This window comes from Manihot esculenta, chromosome 10, assembly GCF_001659605.2.
Source record: "Manihot esculenta cultivar AM560-2 chromosome 10, M.esculenta_v8, whole genome shotgun sequence".
NCBI lineage: Eukaryota > Viridiplantae > Streptophyta > Magnoliopsida > Malpighiales > Euphorbiaceae > Manihot > Manihot esculenta.
The window spans coordinates 28,193,875-28,217,251 of record NC_035170.2 but is presented as its reverse complement, the minus strand read 5'-3'; the positions used below and the strand labels follow the sequence as shown (position 1 = coordinate 28,217,251).

Here is a 23,377-nt window from a genome sequence, read left to right as displayed (position 1 = left end):
ATAGAGAATTTTTGAGGTGTAATTCACAAGGATTGTAAGATCAAATCAATTTTAATTCTTCTTATTTCTGGTTTTTATGTTATTCTTTTTATTTTTGAGATTATTATTTGTCTAGTTGATACAATCTGGTCACTTGTTCAATTGAGTAAATAATATACAATCATTCAGATTCATTAAATCTGTAATCACTTGTGAGTTTGATACTTGTGACAAGCAATATTTTATTATAAAATAATATATTTTGATTTTATAGCCGCGTTGATGTTAGCTCCTTGGTTAGAATAAAATCTTCCTAATTTTTAATGCTGTTATCGAATTAAATTTCATTGAGATAATTATGTGGTTTATTTATTGATTAAAAACTAATTAGTGAACTGATCATTTTTAGTCTATTATCTAAAATTAAATTATTAAATTGTGTCAACAATTATAACCGACTCACCAAAAATTAATTTGGATATCTTTGCATCTATAATCAATTCTAAAAATTAACATTAAAGCTATTTCTAACATTAGATATTTTTTAATTTAATTAACTTTTTAATTATTTACTTTATTTTTAGATGCGGTCCACGTTAACTTTGAAATTTCAAATATGACTTCATTTTCCTTTTCCTTTTTAAATTAATAAAATGGGTCCATGTTAACTTTGAAATTTCAAATATGACTTCATTTTCCTTTTTCTTTTTAAATTAATAAAATGGAGTCTGAATTTCTTATGGATATATTTAGATAATTTAAATTTATATTCAAATATCATAATTTTTAAATATAACTACAATTTTAACTACTTTGCGATTATATTATTTTTATATTAAGCTTTTTTAAATAAAAATAAAAAATTAAAGAAATAAAATTTACAAACTCTCACATTTATTGAGATGCACTTATCATTATATTAAGTATTAAAAAATTATATTATTTATTGCTTTTAACATTATTAATTATATTTTTTAAAATTATATAAAAATAAAAATAATTTTATATATAAATTTATAGTAAAATTGTTTATATTTAATTGAATTAAAGTAAGCAAAAATATAAATTTAAAAAAAAATAGGTAAGGCACTCCCAGACTTAGCCTGATGGTAAGTACATCCGGTTAAACCTGATAGATATCATGTTGGAATCCCATCCCCATTTTAAAAAAAAAAAAAAACCAAAATAGGTAAGATAAGATGCGAGAAATGTGGAAGGAGTTAGTTCATAGTGGGTGGACATGTTCAAACAAATTCCTAATTAATTAATGGTGTCGGTCCACATTAAAACAAATTACATAGTAGTGGGTTTCAATTTCAATTTGTCTGAAATTGAGGAAGAAAAATAAGACACCCATATGCTCAGCTTTTTCAACACTCTTTCGTTTCACGAAATATTTTTTTAAAAAATATTTTCTATTTTTTTAATTTTAAATATTTAAAAATTAATAAATAAAAAATATTTTTCTAATCAGAAAAAAATTAAATTATTTTCTTTTGAAATGATTTTTTCTCTTCATATAAAGAATTTATTTTTTACACATTAAAAATATTATTAAGAGTTTACATTAAAATTAAATAATAAAAAATATTTTTTAATACGAGCTATTTTCCCAACAAATGGAGGCTATTTCTTTAAAAAAAAAAAACAGAAAAGAGACACCCGTCAATCTAAATCACCAAATGTCCAAAATTCTAGTGTGCTGCTGCTCCACGAGGTGGTCCTAAATCTAACATATATGAAATGGAAAATCATGGCCTTGATTATGATTATTTTTAATATTTACTCTTGTATTTCACATACTTCATTTTAGTAAATTCTCCGTCAAATAAATAATATTACTATATTTTATTTGAAAAACTTATATTACCATCAGATTAACAGTAATACTAATTGATATATTTATATTTTTTGTAGTAATAAAATTTGTATGGCAAAGAAAAAGGATTTATATATATATATATATATATATATATATATATATATATGTAATTGGATTCCATTGAAATTCGAATTCAAAATTTTAAAGCTCTTAAAAGATTATACACCAATGAATTAAAACCCATTGATTAATATCATAAGACATTTAATTTCAAATAGTAGCTATCATCAATGAAGAGATAATGATATGATTTTTATTAATTTATTTATCATAGAGATTGTCAATGTGAATGCATCACTATTTTCCATACAATAAGGACAAGCGGTTCATTCTGCAGTGCTCCATTCAAATAACATTGCATAATCAGGAAAATCACTTATAGTTCATATTAAAGCAGCTCACAAGTTGAAATTTTCTTTATTGAACACATTATATGTTTCAACTCCATTTTCAACTCAATTACTAGAGGTTGCAAATACACATCCAACTGATCTTTTGGATTTCTAGGTCCTACAGTGAGAAACATATACTATCTTTCATGCACAACTATGGAATAAGTTGTACGGTATCAATATGATAGGCCATGGTGAATATTGCTGACCGGATTGTCCAAAGCGTTGAATACCATTGATACATAGTCCTAGACGAACATTAAACTAAAATGAGGCCAATTGTTATCAAAAGCTTTCCATATATGCGAATCAGATGAATAATGCATTAAATTGTCATCAGTTCCATGATTGGCATAGCAAGTCATATCCTTAGTTGTAGCAATAGATGCATATAACCTTTGTAGTCTAGGTGTGATTACCATGTAATATATTTTACTATAAGCAACTTGAGTTTTACTAGAGCTCTGAATATTTCACAATCGTTTGTATATCGAATGAGCACACACCTTGCACCTGAGCAATTCATTATTCTTACCCCAATAAATCATACAACCATTTAAACAACTATGAATATTCTGAATTGGTAATCCCAAGGCGTCAAGCAATTTCTTTGTAGAGTAGAAATTATCAATAAACAAATTATCAGTAGATAAATTTTTTTTGATAAATTAGCAAATATTATCAAAACACTGTTCAAATTTGATCAATATCCTTGCCACAGCCGACAATTGTGAATGATTTTCACAACTTGACCTGGTCAACATGTTATATAATTTCTGAGTAGCTTGGTTTGGAGGCTCATCACTTATTATTGGGGAAAAACTAGGTCTTGCTGCATCTACAACAAGTTGTTCATAAGCATTAGAGAACTCATCATGTTGATCTTCTATATTGCAAGTGTTGTAAGTGGAATCATTACTTCCCCTGTGGGCCACATTATAGGTTTGAATTTCACCATGCAATACCATACATAATAGTCTAACAAATACATATTTCATCAGATGAAATCTAAACCTAACTGTATTATCATCTTCGAAACTGCTTTTTTGGCATTTAAATCAATTACATAGATATCTAATTAGTTCTACATTCAAACTGTTTGGATACTGTTTCGCACCCGATATAAATTCATTTAATCTTTCGAAAAATAAAGAATTTAGTAGACTATTTTTTAGTCTTGCATACATCCAAACTCTATCAGAATACATATTGTACCTATATATAATACGAATAAAAGAAAAGGGAAAATGTCGGTGTGGTTTTAGTGCAGAGGTTGAAGCTAGTATTAACTTGTTAGTGAAAAAGTTTTAAAATAAATGCTAAAGGATTGCAGAGAGGGATTCATAATGTAAGAGAGAATGTTTTAAACATGTGAGTTGTAGTTTTAATAATTAGTTCCATCTCATTTACAAAGCAATTTATTTCTCTTTCCTTTCCATCAAATCCAAAATAGACATACACATTAACTTGTTAAATTATTCTCTCGATTGATAAAATTTCAAACATTATGTAATCAAGGCACACAAGACATGATTTTCTTGTTACTCTGTTTATTTTGAGCAGTTGAAACAAGAAAAATAAACCCTTACTCTTTAATATTTATCTACTCTGTTAATTTTGAAGATAAATAAACAAGAAAAATTGCCATGACTCTTACAAAAGAATAATGGGTCCAGGGCTCTAAGCTCCAAATACAGAATTAAGTGCTAACTGAATTGGTAATACCTATTGGAGAATTGATAAAGGTCATTTGAGAAGCTGGATTGAGAAGTTGGAAGTATTCTTTTATCAAGAACAAGAAAGAATATGCAGTATTATTCCATTATTTTGCTTGAAGGTTTTTCATAATCTGGAGATTGTAGCTATTTGGTGTATGGGGTCTTTTATATGTCACTGGTTACAGTGTTGTTGGATGAGAAACGTACACCTTTTTCACTTGAATCTTTGAGTAGCAGCAGCAACAGTAATTATCATGATAATAGGGACAGTGAAGGCAAGAGTAGCTGGGGAAGCCAACAATGGTGAAGGCGACAGTAGCTTCAAGGACGACAAGGATAATAGTAAGGGCAATGACACCGATGAGAGGGAGAAGGGCAATAGCAATGATGAAGGCGACGGTAACTTCAATTGATGCCAATAATGACAAGAACAGCAACAAGGACAATGACACCGACAAAAGGGTGAAGGACAGTAGCAATGGAAAGAAAAGAAGGGAAAGAAGAATCCATTCGTACAAAAGAAAATCGAGATTTTTTATGTTAAAGATTTTTACTTTAGTTTGGTATACCACTCCTAAATGGATACCCATAACACAACCTCTCTTCAAACATTGAACCTCTAAAAATCATTTTTAGTGTCACTAAAAAACATGCAGGATTTAAAAATACCCTTAAAGACCACCTGCACAAAATAAACAAAGACAAGCAAAAAAAAAAAAAACAGAAAAAGTTATATACAACTCGAACCCCAATATGGGGATAAAGACTCACTCCAGGAGAAAATAAAGTTTCTCTGTTGGATAAAGACTCAACTCTTCTTCTTCTTCTTCTTCCTTCTTTGTTGGAAACTTAAGTTCATTTCACAGCACATATCATTGCTATTCAAGCCATGCAGTCAAGGATTCTAGGTCGTTTTCCTCCGTGTTTAAGTGTGTTTCCCAGAAATCAGAGCCGTCAGTTTGTATTAATGCCAATGGCAATGGAGCATCTGGTAAGAACTGGGATTATATGATTGAGTATTTTTCTTTTATTATTTTTTAAAAAATCAAGTCTTTTTAATGTAATTGACTTAATTGTGGTTACCCTTTTGTTGTTTTTTGTATTCTATGTGGGTCTTGACTCTTGAGCTTTTTGTTTGCAAGAGGAGGGCAAATTTCGTGCAGAAATGTATAATCAATAGTACCCCTTGATTTTAATAAAAGTGTATAGTTAAGAATGTAAGTTTTTAATAATCTGAGGTCATTTGAGTATTGTTACTGATACTTATTCTATCTTCTAATGTTGCAGAAGAAAGGGTGATTGTGTTGGTCATTGGTGGAGGAGGAAGAGAACATGCTCTGCTATGCATTGCAGCGATCTCCCTCCTGTGATGCTGTCTTCTGTGCTCCTGGCAATGCAGAGATTTCAAACTCTGGGAATGCTACTTGTATTCAAAACCTTGACATCTCCGATAGCTCAGCTGTGATATCTTTCTGCCACAAATAGAGTATAGGAGTGGTTGTTGTAGGACCAGAGGCACCATTGGTTGCTGGCCTTGCAAATGGATCTAGTGAAGGCTGGAATCCCCACTTTTGGCCCATCTGCAGAGGCTGCAGCTTTGGAAGGTTCAAAGAACTTTATGAAAAGCTTGTGTGTCAAATATGGAATTCCTACTGCCAATGTCTTCTTTTTTTCCCCTCTACTTTTAATTTTGGATTAACATATGATGCAGGCTAGAATATTAATTGCTTGTGTGACAAATAGAATTTGGATGTTGTATTTGGTCAAACAGATTCCTGTTTCTTTGTAATAGAAACTCAACTTTAGATGTTCTATTGTTTTGTTTCAGTATCAAACATTTACAGATCCATCTGCTGCAAAGCAATATATTCAGGAGCAGGGAGCTCCTATAGTTATCAAAGCAGATGGATTGGCTGCTGGGAAAGGTGTTGTTGTTGCAATGACACTGGAGGAGGCATATGAAGCTGTGGATTCAATGCTTGTAGAAGGTGTTGTTGGTTCTGCAGGTTGCCGTGTTATTGTTGAGAATCATCTGGAAGGAGAAGAAGCATCTTTCTTTGCAATGGTGGATGGAGAGACTGCAATTCCTTTAGAATCTGCTCAGGACCATAAGCGTGTTGGAGATGGTGACACAGGGCCTAATACTGGGATGGGTGCATACTCACCTGCACCAGTGTTAACAAAAGAACTTCAATCGGAGGTTATGGAAACTATAATTCTCCCAACAGTGAAAGGAATGGCAGCAGAGGGTTGCAAATTTGCTGGAGTTTTATATGCTGGGTTAATGATAGAGAAGAAGTCTGGCTTCCTAAGCTAGAGATCCAGAGTGCCAGGTCAGCTACAAATCCCATAATTAGCATTACATATTACACTTTCTGTTGATGATATAGTGATGATTCACCTTCAATGGTGCTGTATCTAGGTGCATGATTTATGGCTGCAGCATGTGTTGCATGGTCTCAAGTGCTACTTGTCGTTCCATTGTTGTGCTTGTGATTCATATTTATCTGATTTTGTGTCACTGCAGCATGGTTTTGTTATCCTCAATTCCACATATGAAGGAGAGTCAATAGAATCTTGCTGCTATTCAGATTGGGATAAATACTTGAGTATTTAACTAGAAACTCTGTTACTTGGAGTCGAATATTTTACTTGTCAACTTTCTAAATAGAAAATACGGGGATATGGATCTAAATTTAAATGCAGGTGTCTGGATATGTAGGTTATATAAAATAAATTAAAATAAAAAATATAAAGTTATATAGTAATAATTATAGTCTAAATAGATATTCAAAACAATCAAATACATAATCCAAAATACAATGGAATAACTATTTTTATCTAAATTCATGCTCTTTATCTTGAAACAAAATAATACTTTATTAACTATGTATAAATATGTTACTCAAATACATGTCACTCAGGTATTTGAATGCAAGAATATATTTCGAACATTTATTTCATGTCATATCGCATAAAATGTCGTGTCGACACGGCTACCATGCGAAAAAATGCAAAGTCAGAGTATCAAAGACTAGAAATGAATGTATAACTTTGATTTTCATGTGGGTTTTATGCCCTCTTCAAGTTATGCTCATATGGTTAAATGACATCAAGCTGCAGTTGGTAATATCTGCTGGGTGTTGTAAGGTGGAGAGCTTGCTTATTGCTTTTGATGTGCTCAGGGTTTATGTGGGGTTTCTCTTGTTTCATCTTTAATATGCAGGTACTATTGTACTAATGGTTGGGCTGGAATCTGATCTAGCACAAGTTCTGCTCGCCGCCTGCAGAGGAGAACTTAGTGGAGTATCACTGAACTGGTCGCCGGGTTCAGCCATGGTGGTTGTAATGGCAAGTAAAGGCTACCCTGGATTCTATGAGAAGGGGACAGTGATTAGAAACCTTGATGAAGCTGAAAATATTGCACCAACTGTTAAGATATTTCAAGCTGGAACTGATTCAGATGCAGATGGCAACTTCATTGCTACCGGGGGCCAAGTGCTGGGGGTTACTGCCAAGGGAAGAGATCTTGAAGAGGCAAGGGATAGAGGTTATCAGGCAGTTAGGAAATCAACTGGCCTGTAGGATTCTACCGCCGGGACATTGGATGGAGAGCTCTTTCCCCAGAAACAATTTGCTAGGAGGAAATAAATAGCTGAACTTAAAAAATATAGAAAATATTTTTTTACGAAATAAACTGAATCTGAGTTGATATCGGTTAGGGGTGAGCATTCGGTCGGTTCGGTTTAAAACCGAATCGAACCGAATAAACCGAAAATCAAAATTTTAGTGTTTATAAAAATCGAACCGAATCGATTTTGATCAGAAACCGAATCAAATCGAACCGATCTGATTCGGTTTGATTCGGTTTGGTTTGATTGGTTTCGATTTTTAATAATTTTTTTATTTTTTATACTTTATTTTTAATATTTTAAATTTAATTAAAATATTTTAATTTTAATATGATTTAATTTTTCAATATAATTGAAAAAATATATTATTATCATTAATCGGTTTGGTTTGGTTTTTTTAATTTTTTTTATTAAAATCGAATCGAATTGAAATAATTGAAATTTTTAAAATTAAAATTCAAACTGAATCAAAATGTATAAAAAATTGAATTAAAATTTTAAATCAATTTGATTCGATTAATTTTTTCAATTTGAACCGAATCCGTATATAAGGTAGTAAATTTTATTTAATTTTATATATATATAGCTTTTATGAAAATTAAATAATTTATGAAAATAAACTCTTTGGCACGGGTAAGCTATTTGTCAACCTCCCTCCTTTCCACCGCACGTCGCTTCTGCTCTTCCAAAGCCTTGTGCTTCTCCTCCCTCTCCGACTCTTTCCGTCCACTTTTACTTTTCGATTCTGCTCTCGCCCCCTCAAGAAGATGAGTTCCACCGCCGCCCAAGTCCACATCCTCGCCGCACCGGGGTTCTTTTCTCCTTCCTCTACAAAACCCACCACTCTCTCTCCAAAAACAATCTTCTTCAGCCAGGGAATCGCCATCAAAACTACGCTGCTCAACCTTACAATTACCACACCACCTGCAAAATTCGATGTTTCAACCCAAGCAAAAGCCAACCCAAGTGGGGAGCAGAAATGGACCCATGAAGGTTCAGTGACTGAGTCGCTTCCCAATGGTATGTTTCGAGTTCGCTTAGACAATGAAGATGTGATTATAGGGTATATTTCGGGGAAGATAAGGAAGAATTTTGTACGGATATTGCCTGGAGATAGAGTGAAGGTTGAGGTCAGTCGTTATGATTCCTCTAGAGGTCGTATTGTTTATAGAATGCGTAACAGAGATCCAAGTAACGATTAATTTGTTCCCGTTTGCCTCTAATCTTCTTGCAATTATAAAAATTTGAAATCAAGTTTTAAAGTTTGCATCTTTTTTCAGCTTATCTTAGTAATTGTATAATTCTTGGTTATTGATTGAAAGGTGTTTGTTCATTTGATTGTGAGAAATGCTGTTTTAAGGCAGAAGGTATTTTTGAGAAAGTGGAGGATCAATCCTGAACTAAGAACAGATATTGTCAAAAAGAAGAGAGAAGTCTGAGCTTCCATGAAAGATGGGATTCCTTTTCTTTTTGGTGGTGTTGGGGTTTCAAACTGATCAACCCTGAATTTTATATGTTTTAGATGTTGTAGGTACCAGTGAAAAGAAATTGACTGCATGAACTCAAAGCCCTTTCAAAAGTTTAAAACCCATTATTGTAAACAATTAGACAACCAAGCCACAGCTAACTTTATCGAAAAATTATATCCAATTGTACTGAAATGAAAATAAAGAAAAAAATTTAGCTATTTGATATTAATTTTAAGGGAAAATTACTTTGTAGTCTCTGAGATTTATTCTGTTCCTCTATTTTGGCGATTCAACACTTAAGTCCCTCACTTTTCTTTCTGTCTAAATTCGTAGTCCTTCCGTCCAAAATAGCCGTTTGGAACACGTGAATTGACAAAATTAACCCTTCTTCTTCTTCCTACCATTTCTGCAACTTATTATTATTTTTCTTCTTCTTACTATTTCTGCAGCTTTTTCTTCTTATTCTTCTTCTTCTTTCTTCTTCTTCTTCTCCTTCTTCTTTCTTCTTCTTCTTCTGGAATTTCACGTTGAAAGAAGGGCATTTTTGAAAAAAATCATCATATCTCACTTTTAACTCTTTGACCAAACGGTTTAAATGGATAGAAGGACTACGAATTTGGACGGAAGAAAAAGTGAGGGATTTAAGTGTTGGGTCGCCAAAATAGAGGAACAGAAGTGTTAATTACGTTAAACTTCAGGGATTAAAAAATAATTTTTCCTAATTTTAATAATTGAGAATCATTCCGAAATCATACGGAATTCGTATGAAAATCAATTTTAATAATAATATATTTTTTATTTTTTATAATATTAATATAATCTTATAAATTATATTATTAAAAATACATGATTGTATAGAAAAAATTTAAATACTAATTCTATAAATTATTAAATAATATATAATAAAAAATTATAAAAGTTAAATTTTAAATAAAATAATTATTTTTGAATTAAGGTTATATTTGTAAAATTTAAATTTTGATTTTATAAATTATTAAATAATATATAATAAAAAATTATAAATATATCATAATATAAATAAAATAGTTATTTTTTTAGTTATTAGAGATTTAATGTAATAAAAATTTAATTCATTGTAGGTGCATTTTTTATTATTTTTATATTTAATATTATCTAATGATTTTTATAAATTAAATTATCTATATAATTTAAATATAACTTCTCTTTTAATTATTAAATAGTCACTGACATTGTAACAATTCAAATTAAAAATAAAATTTAAAAAAATAAAATTGTACCGAAATTGTTAAGACTCGTACTAAAATTGTATCAACTCTGATCACGAACATGCCCATCGCGTAGATTATGCCCCTTTTCTTCTTATTTGCTAGTTCTTCTGATTGATTTACCTTCTGCTTCTTGTGACGCTTTCGACCAACTCTCCTTCTACGCCTTTTCTTCTTCGAAGTTTACTCAATGGTCACAAGGTTGGTTTCCTCTTGGTTTTCCTCCAAAACTCTATCAACATCAGTCTCCTCAGCTTCATTAGCTAATTCCCCCATAACCATAACAATCTTATTTGCAGCAACCAACTCCTTATATTTTTTAATATTATTTTTGGATCCTTTAGTCACCTGAATCCACTCATCACTGCCTTGCTTGTCATGGCTATTCTTGAATTCTTGCTGCTGCTGCTTCTCATTATGATCAGGGAGAACCAAAGGCATTGGCTTTTGAATCTCTGGACTCAGCTCAGCTTGTTCTTGTTCTTGTTTCTGCTTTGGTTGCCGCTTCTGCTTCTTGTTGTTCTCCTGAGGTGGAGAAGCCGTGAGATTTGCTAGATACTTGTCGATGATTTTCGACAGGTCATCGCTTTCTTCATCAATCAAAATAGCGAACATGTTTCGGTTTAGTTGTAGAGCCATGGAAGAAAAAGAAGAAGAAGAAGAGGAGGAAGAGGAAGAAGAAGCTTCTTGCTGGAGAAGAATAAGCATGATGGAAGAATTTGAAGTGTAAAGATGATGATTGTGGCTTATATGTATATATATATATAAATTCAGTGATTCCGATGCTTATATATAGAGTCAAGAGAGACATACATATACAGTTGGTGTCCTAATCATAATTGTAAAAGGATTTCTTCTGTCTTTAATCCGTTATCCTTTGATTCGTTTTTACAATGGAGCATAAGATGATCCAAATTTATTGCATCTACCTTACCATTTTTGAAAATATATTATTTTAGGAGAAATTTTAGAAGGGTAATACAGTAAAAACGTATTTATAAATTACTTAAGTAACCTCAATGATTCGCATTAATATGTTACAGTAAATATATTTTCCACTAAAATATGTTTTATTAGGTTGTACCCAGTGATGCAAAAAAGGATTAAAAAGTGTTAAGAGAAGAATCAGTGTCAAAATATTAAACTTCAATACATATGTTCTCAGATATTTCACCTTACTAAATTCGCTCATAACACCAGGACCTTTTATAAATATACATCATGAGCTAACGTTGTCTCAGATAAACAACCACAAAAACACCTTTAGGCACAGCAAACTCATAAGTCAAAACCTCAGGTTTCTCAGAATGTCCTAAAATAACTCATCTTCGCATCACTCTGTCATAGGAAAGAAAGACGATCACGACCACGACCACCACCGCCACGATGACAAAAGCAGAGAATTTATACAATATGTTGATATAAGAAAATATAGCATAGAAGCCACTGCACAAGCAAAGATTTTAGAACAGCCGCTAAGTGTGCAGAGCCATGAATAAGTTCTGCTTACGAGCATGCTCCGGAATAAGTCGATTGACAACGTCTGCTGGTATGCCTGACAGCTCTGCCAAATACAAGGGCATGTGGTGAGGCATAAATACCAAAGGTAAAATATATTTCAGTTAAAATGCAAATATAGATATGATGCAGTGACAAGACAAAAGCCACTTTGTTCTAGCTGGAAAGTTCCATATTAGTTTTCCTAAAGTTGAAAAGACATAATACAAAATCGGATCCCTCTTTTCTTCGTGTTTGTCTCCCAATTGAATTCAGCGTATGTCATACAGATATCAATCAACAGCTTACCTTGCGGTTTAAAATTAAATAGTGGAGGGAGTGGGCGGCCATTGGGAAGGCGAGTCTCTGGATTCCTAAGTTCATCAAAGAAAGGATGGATACAAGCTTCCAACTGCAGTGCCAGAAAAAGCAAAGAAATTTTATTAATAAATGAACTTACCTCTCAGGAACATAAGGAATAGTAAACATTACTTACAGCAGTGCATCTCAAATTGGGTGAGTACTGGAAAAACCTGCAGACAAGGTCGACTGCTTCTGGAGGTAAACACTTTTGGAAGACCTAGCAGATGAGAATAATGTCAGAATGAGTCTCAAAAGCTAATAGAATTCTCAGGATCATACATACCCACTAAACACGACAAAATCAAGGGAAAATACAGTCTCAAGATAAAAGAAACTAGTGCAAGAAATATGAGTAAGCTTAGCTGATTATTATTTGAATTTTAATCAGCATATAATGCTTAAAAGCTAGAAAAAACTGTAGGAGAATGGATATGAATTATAGGAATATAGATATAGAGAGTTGTGGTGCAGTGTATTTGTGAATGTCAGGAAAGTAGATAAAAGTTAAATTGAAGTTTCTTTTAATTGTTTTAATGTAATTCTGATAACCATGATTATGTAATGTTAAGACATTGAAGATCATGGCCTTGGGAAGATTTCATTGACCCAAATGTGAGACTCATGTACTGCTGTGCAAACATGATAACCTAATTAATCACGAAGAAAGTATTTAGCAAACAAAAGTAGACACATGATAGAAATGGGTGGCAATACAGTATTAGTAAAAGATTAAAATGTAAGAAAATTATAAGAAAGGTTGATGATGCAGCGTTAAGCTGCTTATTGTGAAGAGCATATATAGAAAAATCATGTGCAGCTTAACAGGTTTGCTTAATAATTAGTTGTATTTCCTAGATTAGGCAAGCCAGGAACCAGGAGCCAGCCGCTTGAGATGAAGGTCCTTCACTACGAAACTTCATGCTATGTCCCCAACAGAACACCACCCAACAAATTCCAAAGCTTTTATGGGTCCTACGGTGGCTAATATTTTTTTCTTTTTTTTTTATCCTAATTGATGGTGGCTATCCTGGTTGGATTTACTCTGACAAGTATATTTATTCTGTTTGCAGCTTGAACGGATGTCTCTAGAAAGCTTATTTTGGATACCATATCTAGGAAAACCACGTGTAGAAAAATACATATTTATTATTAGTAGAATATTCATTTTATTTGTGAATTCCTATATCTAGGTAAGCTAGGAACAGACCACTTGATATGGAAATGGAAGTCCTTTATAATGAAACTTAAGTGAGTCCCATGGGAACACCATGCGTCAAATTCCAGTGCCTTCAGCAAGTCCACCTGGCCAAGGGGCCAGATCAGGTCAAAGGTTCAAGAGCTCAAACTGGAAGTGGACTGATGGCAGTCCCCCCACCCTCCCACGCCTTGAACAGAACTGGTCCGAACTGCAGGTTCTGGCTCAGTTCAAATCAGATTTTTTTTAAATTAAAAAAAAAAAAGTCGGTGGGTTTAAAGAGCGCCACATGGACCTAACCATTTTCGAGCTGGACCAGAATCAGAACTGGAATTGGCTAGGAGCCGGAAATTACTGGTACAGTTCAGTTTCATCCCCTAGCCTACCTATAGCAGCTAAGCCTCGTAGCATTCTTACCAAGGAATCCTTCCAAAATGCTTGGGCCACCCATTATTGCACTTCTTTTGAAAGATTTTAGGCCTTGCAACATTTACATTCACAACTTAGATCATAAGAATGCATCTTTTCCAATTCAAATTTCAAGCTCATAGAGAGAAACAGGACAAACATAAGCAAAGGATACAAGAGCAACGAAGAAGAGCACATACCTTGTGCCATGGGTGAGGCTTTATTTGTGGAAACTTAAATTCAGTATAGTTTGGATTCATGCACTTTATCTCCTCCCTCGTCGGAGTTCCCAAAACCTGAAAAACAACTGAGATTTTCTATTAAGCATTCCCCCAATAGCAGTTGAAATAAGCTCTGATTTCAAGTTCAACTTGGGTAATCAGACATATCTAAGATGATACAAGAGAAAGCCAGGTATTTTGATGTGAATTGTATTCTTAAGACTTTAAGTTTCAGTTTCATGCTTTCTTGAAATAGAAATATGATCTGCTTGCTTAGGACAAAATTGCCAAGGAAATAATACAATGCTCCATTTGGATAAGTGTGTATTTGGACTGATTAAGGATATGAATCAGTATCTGAAGTGAATTTTAAACATTTCAAAATAACATCAAATTCAAATACCTTATCGTTTGAGATTCACACCTATCCATATGGAATCTAAGCTATGATTAAAAAATGCTCAGTCCAACATTTAGCCATAAGACTATCAAAATATATACTTGTCGAGAATTTCATTTTCAGAATTACTGAATTCAACCCAGAAATAAAGTTTAATAAATGCCTGTATATACCAAAGATTGAGACCTTTAAACTCTCAAAGGTTAACAATGAACTCTGAAAATAAAGTATTAAGAAAAGGTAAAATAAAGATATTTCTGAAGGCACGTGAGAACAAAAGATAACATCACCTTAATGATCTCAACTAGTTGGTCAACTCCACTTTCACCAGGAAATAAAGGCTGCACAAACAGTTAGTACAAACAGTTTACATTTAGAAGTAACAAGGAAATGATCCTATAAAACCAAATACATGTAGTGGCAAAGGGAGAAATAACAAAGAAATGGTAATATAAAGAGTATCAAACTACCTTCCCTAGTAGCAACTCAGCCATCACACAACCTGTAGACCATATATCAATCGCGGTAGTGTATTCAGTAGCACCAAATATCAGTTCTGGGGCACGATAGTATCTTGAGCAGATGTAAGAGACATTGGGTTCTCCTTTCACCTTAAAAATGACGAAGGAAATATATTCAAGTGAAGAAATAAGACCTGATCATTAGTTATCCCTGATGCATGAAAACTTACCAGCACTTTGGCACTCCCAAAATCACAAAGTTTCAGTTGATGTGTGCTTGGATTCACCTGGAAAATGAAGAATTAACTTTGATAACAATTAAAAAAAAGGGACGGAACAAACACTAGCAGTAAGAGCACTCCATGTCCATGACAACAGAAACAAAAGAAAAATACAAGTAACAAGAAGAATTTAAATATAGAGAATCCTCTACCATTTAAGCCGCACTATTAAATGCTACTGATAATAAGCAACATACGAGTAAAAACTGCAAATCCTACTGCAATCATTTCAACCCCAGGGCCAAGGTTCAAAATCTTACTTTTCTCATTAAGATGAATAAATTGAATCTCAAATTTCAAATTGTTCCTGATGAACATTTTTGGTAACCTTAAATACATATAAAAATGTGGGCATTTGATGTAAAACAAGAAAAATATTGAAGAATTAGCCATATTTGTAAATTGATGTACACCAAGTATGATAACCAATCCTCAAAATAATATGAGTTTCAATTCCATCCTTATTCACAAAGATTGACAGTGATTTTTTTTTCAACTCTTTGCAGTCTCTTCTTTGATTTTAAATCTACCTTCACCTTGCTATCTTGTGCTCTCTGCTTTATCAAAGGAGTCCTTTCAAGTTTTCTTTGATAGCAACTTCTTCAATTTCCTTATTCTCAAATTTAACTTTTGGCTGACTCTTATTATGAATCAACTCGCTCATAAACTTTCAAAAGATACTATCAATTCACTCTAATTTTAAAGTCTAATAAAACTAGAGAGTTGAGAGCTTGAATTCCCAATTACCTAGGACCAACTTGACACTATGTCAACCGAAAGGAAACTATATTTTATTGATTGCTTATACTTCCAAAAGTATAACGATTCAAAAGAAAAAAGTAAAAAAGGAAGCATGACTGCTTTAAGAGAAGAAAGTCTAAAAATATTTTTAAACAAAGGTGGTTTTCTGACTTCTTCTCTTAGTTCCTAAAAAGCCATGTGATATTACTATATATAGAACGCAGAAGCCCTAATCAATTAACTACTAAGGAAAACATTCAATAAAAGGGAAATGTAGCTAACACCAATCGAAATAAAAGTAAATATTTTTTAATATCCCTTCAAATGTTAAAGAAAAACCAAAACACTGTTGTTCCAAATGTTAAACCAACAATAAAATAGCTGGAGTCCTTGACATGAAAAAGTCTTACCAGTAAGTTTTGAGGCTTGATGTCACGGTGACAAATACCAATGCAATTGTGTATATACGCAAGTGCCCTACAGATCTGCATCCAAAACAACAAAACGGAAAATTTTAAAATAATAAACATAATTACTATCATTATTATGCATAAGAATTGATTGTGAGTTGTGCTATCCCAAGAACGATATTTAAGCCAAATTGGTCAGCTTTGACAACCTTGAGAGCAGATCCCAGATTGACATCTTATACAGTTTGTGAAACAAATTTAGATATTCCAAAAAGTTAAGACATATGAAATTTTTACTGTATAGTCCTCTTGATCTTGAGCCACCCCCACCCCCATGTTCCCCCATAAAAAATCCTAGGTGTAACATGACAAAGTTATTTAAACTGTAGTGAAAAAACATCAAGATGATAGAGTTGGCATGTTCAAAATCAAAAGGGAAAACTTCGAGTAAGAATAAGAGTGTAAAACCACAAAATGGGGACCTAGAGACCTAATTAATCATAGACATTATGATTTCATCAATTCCTATAGTAAATGATAAAAGAGGTCTAACTTCGCACGAAATATCAATTGCATCAACAGAAGCTAGAAAACTCTTGGTTCTAGAGATTTCTATTTCCAATTATGCGATTACAGTTGCCGTATTCTCACTCATGAAGAAACAAACATCTAATTATGAACCAAATATGAAAGGTCATAAATTGATACTGACCTGATAGGTATACAGTTTAACATATATTAAAGGCATTCTTTGGTTCATCCTGCTGTAGTTCCTTGCAATACGATTGACAGTTTCAGGAACATATTCAAGTACCAGATTTAGGTAGAGCTCTTCCTTTTCTGTTGTTGAAAAGAAACAATTCTTAAGGGAAACAACATTCGGATGATCCAACATCTGCATAATTTGTAACTCTCTATTCTTGTAGCGCTTATCTTGGAGAACTTTCTTGATAGCGACAATTTCTCCAGTTTCCCGACATTTAGCCTGCACAAAGAAATTTAAAATGTTTAAATAAAGTAACTTATGGAGAGAAAACTAGTTAATAACTAATTCAATGAAAAGCTGTACTTACTTGGAAGACAACACCAAAAGAACCAGTTCCAACCACATGCTCAGCTATATAACTTATTGTCTGTCAACCCAAAAAAACATATATATTTCAGAAGATGTAAAATAGTCACCACTTATGATAGCTCCAATGCAATATTTATGTATCACCAATTCGGAAAATAATTTTCCAACCTGTCTAGATTGACCATTTCGACCACCAATAGTGGTTCTTATGACATGTCCTGCTTCTGTACCCACACCATCAATTATATCAGGTTCACTATCCTGCAACAAATAGGCAGTAAGAGACATTAGAAATAAGAATAAATTTGTATAGTTCATACAAAATAGAGCAAACATTTCTCATCAAGTGATGTGCACTTCTAAAGATCAAATCACAAGGAACCATTTTGTCAGGGAATTCCTCACTATGGAGATACTCTAAGTAACTGATGCCAGTGACTGGATTATTTACAAATTAAAACAGATAAAAGAAAACCTTAAACATCAAAAAGATAAATGAAAAATGACTTTTAAAATCAGCCAACTTACTCTGTCTTCATCATGGTCCGCCTTGTCCCTCAACCTCATCTCAAGCATCTCTCTCCCCAGCCAGTCAATTGAACTTGATGAACTCTTGAAACCATTAACAGACCTAGAACTTCCAACTCCCCCATTTCCTAGGCTGGCAGACGCCATAGTAGTACACACTATAAGTATTATGGTTGCTAGTATTTATCAACCTTGTGATAGTTTGCAGTTCTGCCTTCCATCCAATCCAAACACATGTCTTCCTAATAGAATTACAAAATTCCAAGTCAGAAAATGAAAATTGGAAAATAGATAAAAGTATAGAATTATAAATAAAAAAAATTAGGAACTAAAATATAATCATAGAACTTCATTACTTATGTGGTTTCAGATCATAAAATTCCTAACCAACACGAGTGTGCAATTAAAAGATTACCAAAAAAAATCCACAAAAATCTACAATCGTAATTGCTTAAAAATCCGTTATCAATGATTGCACTAACAAAGAATTAAATTCCATTCTGCTATTAAGTTATAATCAAGTCAGCACTATATCTAACACTGTTTACATTAAACAGAAAACTAACGTGTTTCTATCGGAACAATTTAACCAAAAAAAAAAATGTAAATACCACAAAAATTCGCTGCTGCCAGCCATGATCTAGTAATGACAAACAGTAAGCATAAATCTTATAGTAAAAAACAAAAAGAGGAAAAAAAATCATGCAGTAAAATTGACTTGAACCTTTGAACGAGACTGATCAGATCTACGTCTAAATCAATAAAAATTTTCTAGTCAAAACAAGCTCAAATTGAAGCTAAAACACCAAAATTTAAGCCAAAAATCCAAAATCATCAATTCATTCATCAACCAAACAATCATAAAGAAAACCTCTGATTACAAATAGCACAGATTCAAAACAGATCGACAGGCAATTATCTTCATCATGAAATCAAACTGACCTGGAAACGATTAAAGGAAAATCGGAAGCACATTTCTAGCATTTGAAGCTTCAAAATTTCGGAACAACTTTGAAGCGAAACTGTTGCAATTGATGAGCTTATAATCAGAAGAAACAGACGAAGATGAAGGAGGAGGAGGAGGAGGAGTGGAAGTAGTTCTTCTGTTTGTGTGTTAGTTTTCTGATAATTGAAATTTGGAAATATTTTATTCAAAAAAAAGAGAAAAATAGGGTTTGATTTTATGGTTTTTGTGCTTGGAGTAAGTACTGACAGTAACCTGACAATGTTCAATCACCTCTTGTTTCTGACATTAAATGAATATATTATCTGCTGCTTTTCCTTTCTCTTCTTCTTTCTCATTGGCCCTTATTTTTCTATTTATTTATTTTTATACTCTCCTTTTTCATTTCAATTATTCCTCTTATTATTTTCTTTTATTTTTTCGATATGCATGTGGCTGTTGGTAGAAATCAATATTTAATTGATTTAATTTAAAATTAAATTAAATTAAATTAATTAAAATTAAAATTTTAATATTTATAAAAATTAAATTAAAAATTAAATTAATTTAATTCAATACAATTTTATCAATTTAAATTTTTAATAAATTTTTTATTTTTTATTATTTTAAAATTTAATTAAAATATTTTAATTTTAATATAATTTAATTTCTCTAAAAAATAATATACTAATACCACTAAATCAATTCAATTTTGTAAATTTTTTATTAAAATTAAATCGAATTGAAATAATAAAAAATTTTAAAATTAAAAATTAAAAATTAAATTAAAATAAATAAAAAATCGAACTGAATTTTTAAATTAATTCGATTTAATCAATTTTTTCAGTAAATTGAATATCGCTCGCTTTAAATATTATAAAGTGACTTATTTTTTTTAGTTGTTGATTATATACGGAAGGAATTCATCATAAACATATATATATATATATAGGTAATTAATTAAATTATACAATAAATTCATAATTTATTTATAATTTACTTAGTTTAATAATTATTTAATAATTTTCATAAATGCCACATTAAAATGGCAGAACAAAAGTTCGAAATTCACTTTTGTTTAAAGCAAAATTCTCACCAATAAGATTCTTAGTATAAAGAGAAATAATAAAAGATGTCATAAAGCTTGGATATGATTTTAATTGGAGTTTAATTTTATAAAAATTACTTTAATTTAAAATTTATTATGTAAATATATGCAATATTTTATTGAATAAATAAATTATTTTTAAGCTAATAATAAATTAAAATAAAATTAAATATAAAAAGCAGCTGATGCATCCCTCTTAGACGGATACAAAATTCATTTAATCCAATTAATTTCACCGAATAATTAAAAACGCCACTTAGATCACAGATTCTATGGATCAAATCATTATATTCTAATATATTAATTTTATAATACAACAATATGATATTAAAATAAAAAAATTTAATTAGATAATATTTAGTTTGGTTTATAAAAATAAAAATATTTTAATTAGAAACTGAATCGAATCGATTTAATTTTATTTGATTTAAAATTTTAATAATTTTTTTATTTTTAATATTTTAAAATTTAATTGAAATTTTTTACCTTTAATATTAATCTCTCTATAATCTTATTCCTTTTTAGAATATTCTTTTGATAATTAGGGAAAAATCAGCCATTTCCCATTCGAATAAAAATGAATTTGTTTAAAAAAATACAAAAGTTGAAATTAAAATAATAATAATCTTATTCTTTTAGAATATTCTTTGAAAACTTGGAATATTATTATATCTTGTTTGGATTTCCTTTTTGTAAAGTAAAGTGCGGGGAAATAAGAAAATTACTGTATAAGCAAATAAATAATATTAAATTTAAATTAATAAAATAGGACAAAGATATATTTTTTAATTTCTTAATAATTTTTAATAATTTATTTATTTTTAATTGGAATTATTTGAATTAAAACCATGAAGAAGTGAATTTTATGCTAATTTTTTATCACACGTGGTATCATAATTTTGAGAATAGGGAGTGTGATATTTGCTAGGCAATTATTTGAAAAGCAAGAAAAATAAATAATGAAAAAAAAATTCATTTATTAAGCGTATGCATAAATATTATTTTAAATATTTTTATAATATTTAATAATTAAAACTAATAAAAAAATTAATTAAATTTTTTTTTAAAATATCAGAACGTTTTAATATATTTTTAAAATTAAAAAAATTAATTAATAATTTTTTTCGTATTATAAAAATTAAATAATAATTTTTTAATTATAATAAAATTTACTTGTTATTTATAATATATATTTTTATTTATTTTATTCCTGTAGTATCTCTATCTATCTATATATATAAATAAAATTAATCAATGTCTTAACAATGAGTGATATTTAAATAAAACTTTTAAACAAGGACAACTTTCCATTTCAAAAAAAAAAAAAAAACAATTACAATTGATATAAAAAAATTATTAAATATCTATGATTGATAATGAAAATTAAGCATGTAAGGTCAATTGTCATTGTATGTATGCAAAATAATTATCAAATAAATTAAATGCCTTTTTTGCTTGAACTTCCCATTTGAAAAACATATTTGAATTAGGTAATCAAGTTGTTGGATATGGTACTGTCATTTTGGGTAACAACTATTTAATATTTAAAATTTATTTATTCGATTAATTTTAATTCGCATTACGCATGTCCAATAAAAAAATAAATCGCTTTTCTTTAATTCTATACATATTAAACTTTTAAATCTAAAATCACTAAACTTCAGCTAAATTCATAATTTTACGTATATATTTTAGTAATTTTGTATAGCAGACACCTCAATATTAATGGTGATCCAATAAATATTTAAATTTTTAAAAATATTATTTTTAAATATTTAAATATTTTTAAAAAAATATTATTTTTAAATACTTTAACTTTAGAAAAAATTACTTTTAAATAAAGTTTTTAAATTTAAAAATAATATTTTTTTTAAAATTTAGATGTATTAAGTTACTGTTAAAATTAAAGTATTTGATAAATTAAAACGAATCAAATCAGATCGATTCGATTTGATTTCTATCTAAAATTGATTCAATTCGATTTTCACAAATATTATAATTTTAATTTTTAATTTATTCGATCAATTCAATTTTAAACTCAATCTACCAAATATTGTACGCACTATTAAAAATTTATTATGTCAACTGTGTTTTAATGATGCATTATCATATATAATTTGTCATTATCCCATATTATGAAAATTAATTTACTTATGGAAAGAGATGATAGTGATAATTAAAACATATATAATTATAGTTACTTGCGAAACTTTCCAACTTCACAATAAGAAATTATCAAGTGCATTCAGAATTGTCAATAATGTAGTTTTCATTGATAAGAAGCAATCTTCTTTAATTTCTTTTTTCCCTCTCATGATTGTGTTTCTTTTATGGAAAATATTTTTAAATATTAAAAAAATAGTTAATATAAAATATATTTTTTTAATTATATGAAAAATAATTTTTTTTAGGGAGAATTACTTTGTAGTCCCTGAGATTTAACGTAATTAACACTTCTATCCCTCTATTTTGGCGACCCAACACTTAAGTCCCTCACTTTCTTTTCTGTCCAAATTTATAGTCCTTCCATCCAAAATAGCCGTTTGGGACACGTGAATTGACAAAATTAACCCTCTGGGATTTCACATTGAGAGAAGGGTATTTTTGAAAAAAATTATTACATCTCACCTTTGACTCTTTGACCAAACGGTTTAAATGGACGGAATGACTACAAATTTGGACGGAAGAGAAAGTGAGGGACTTAAGTGTTGGGTCATCAAAATAGAGGGACTTAAGTGTTGGGTCATCAAAATAGAGGGACAGAAGTGTTAATTACGTTAAATCTCAGGGACTAAAAAATAATTTTTTCTTTTTTTTATAAAATGATCTTGATGATTAAAATGTCAAACTTAAAACTTTCTATGATTTAATATATGGTCTGAGTTAAGTCCGTAATTACAAAATTAAAGTAATTTTTTTATAAAAAAATAAGAAAAATTAAATCGAAATGAGAAATTAATTCAAATAATAAAAATTTTGAAAATTATGAGTACTTAATAATAAATTAGTGATATGATTTATTTTTTTAATAATTTAAATAGGTATTTTTACCAATAATTGAAATTTTAAAAAATTATGAAACACATAATAAATAAGAGAATTTTAAAAGGAAAATAGGTTTGCTAATTATGCACATACACCAAATTTAAATTATCATGAGTTCTTTTCGTCTCGTTCAAGAATTTATCTTTTAACGACAATCTTCAGAGAATGATTAATAAGCTGATGGCAGTGGTTGTATTTTATCAAATTTGTTTAGTTGTTGGCTTAGTTTTTTTTTTTTAATAGTTATTTTTTCTGTTATTTCCCGTTTTTTCTGTTAGTTACCTGATTTTTTATACTATTGCACAGCATAGCTCTTCTAGTCAATTCAATAATATTTTTTATAAAATTATTATTTAATTTTTATATCATGAAAAAATAATTA

General features: G+C 30.2%; 3 protein-coding genes and 1 pseudogene across 3 annotated transcripts; 2 read left to right on the top strand and 2 right to left on the bottom strand.

Annotated features, from left to right (window-relative positions):
- Positions 1–4,271: 4,271 nt before the first annotated feature.
- Positions 4,272–7,622, top strand: LOC110624313 (annotated as a pseudogene).
- Positions 7,623–8,191: 569 nt separating this feature from the next.
- Positions 8,192–8,936, top strand: LOC110624494 (translation initiation factor IF-1, chloroplastic). Its single transcript, XM_021769673.2, has one exon. It carries the CDS (start codon positions 8,371–8,373, stop codon positions 8,803–8,805), a length of 435 nt encoding a protein of 144 aa, XP_021625365.1. The 5' UTR covers positions 8,192–8,370; the 3' UTR covers positions 8,806–8,936.
- Positions 8,937–10,502: 1,566 nt separating this feature from the next.
- On the bottom strand, positions 10,503–11,027 carry LOC110624312 (probable basic-leucine zipper transcription factor R). The gene has a single exon (XM_021769415.1). The coding sequence runs from the start codon at positions 11,025–11,027 to the stop codon at positions 10,503–10,505; it is 525 nt and encodes a 174-aa protein (XP_021625107.1).
- Positions 11,028–11,432: 405 nt separating this feature from the next.
- LOC110624493 (shaggy-related protein kinase kappa) lies at positions 11,433–19,124 on the bottom strand. The gene is made up of 13 exons (XM_021769671.2): positions 18,842–19,124; positions 17,900–18,141; positions 17,540–17,632; positions 17,370–17,429; positions 17,009–17,281; positions 16,297–16,371; positions 15,095–15,151; positions 14,874–15,014; positions 14,694–14,744; positions 13,983–14,078; positions 12,313–12,396; positions 12,126–12,228; positions 11,433–11,883 (listed from the first exon to the last, which is right to left on the bottom strand). Exons 2-13 carry the CDS (start codon positions 18,044–18,046, stop codon positions 11,795–11,797), a joined length of 1,269 nt encoding a protein of 422 aa, XP_021625363.1. The 5' UTR covers positions 18,047–18,141; positions 18,842–19,124; the 3' UTR covers positions 11,433–11,794.
- Between the last annotated feature and the right edge of the window lie 4,253 nt (positions 19,125–23,377).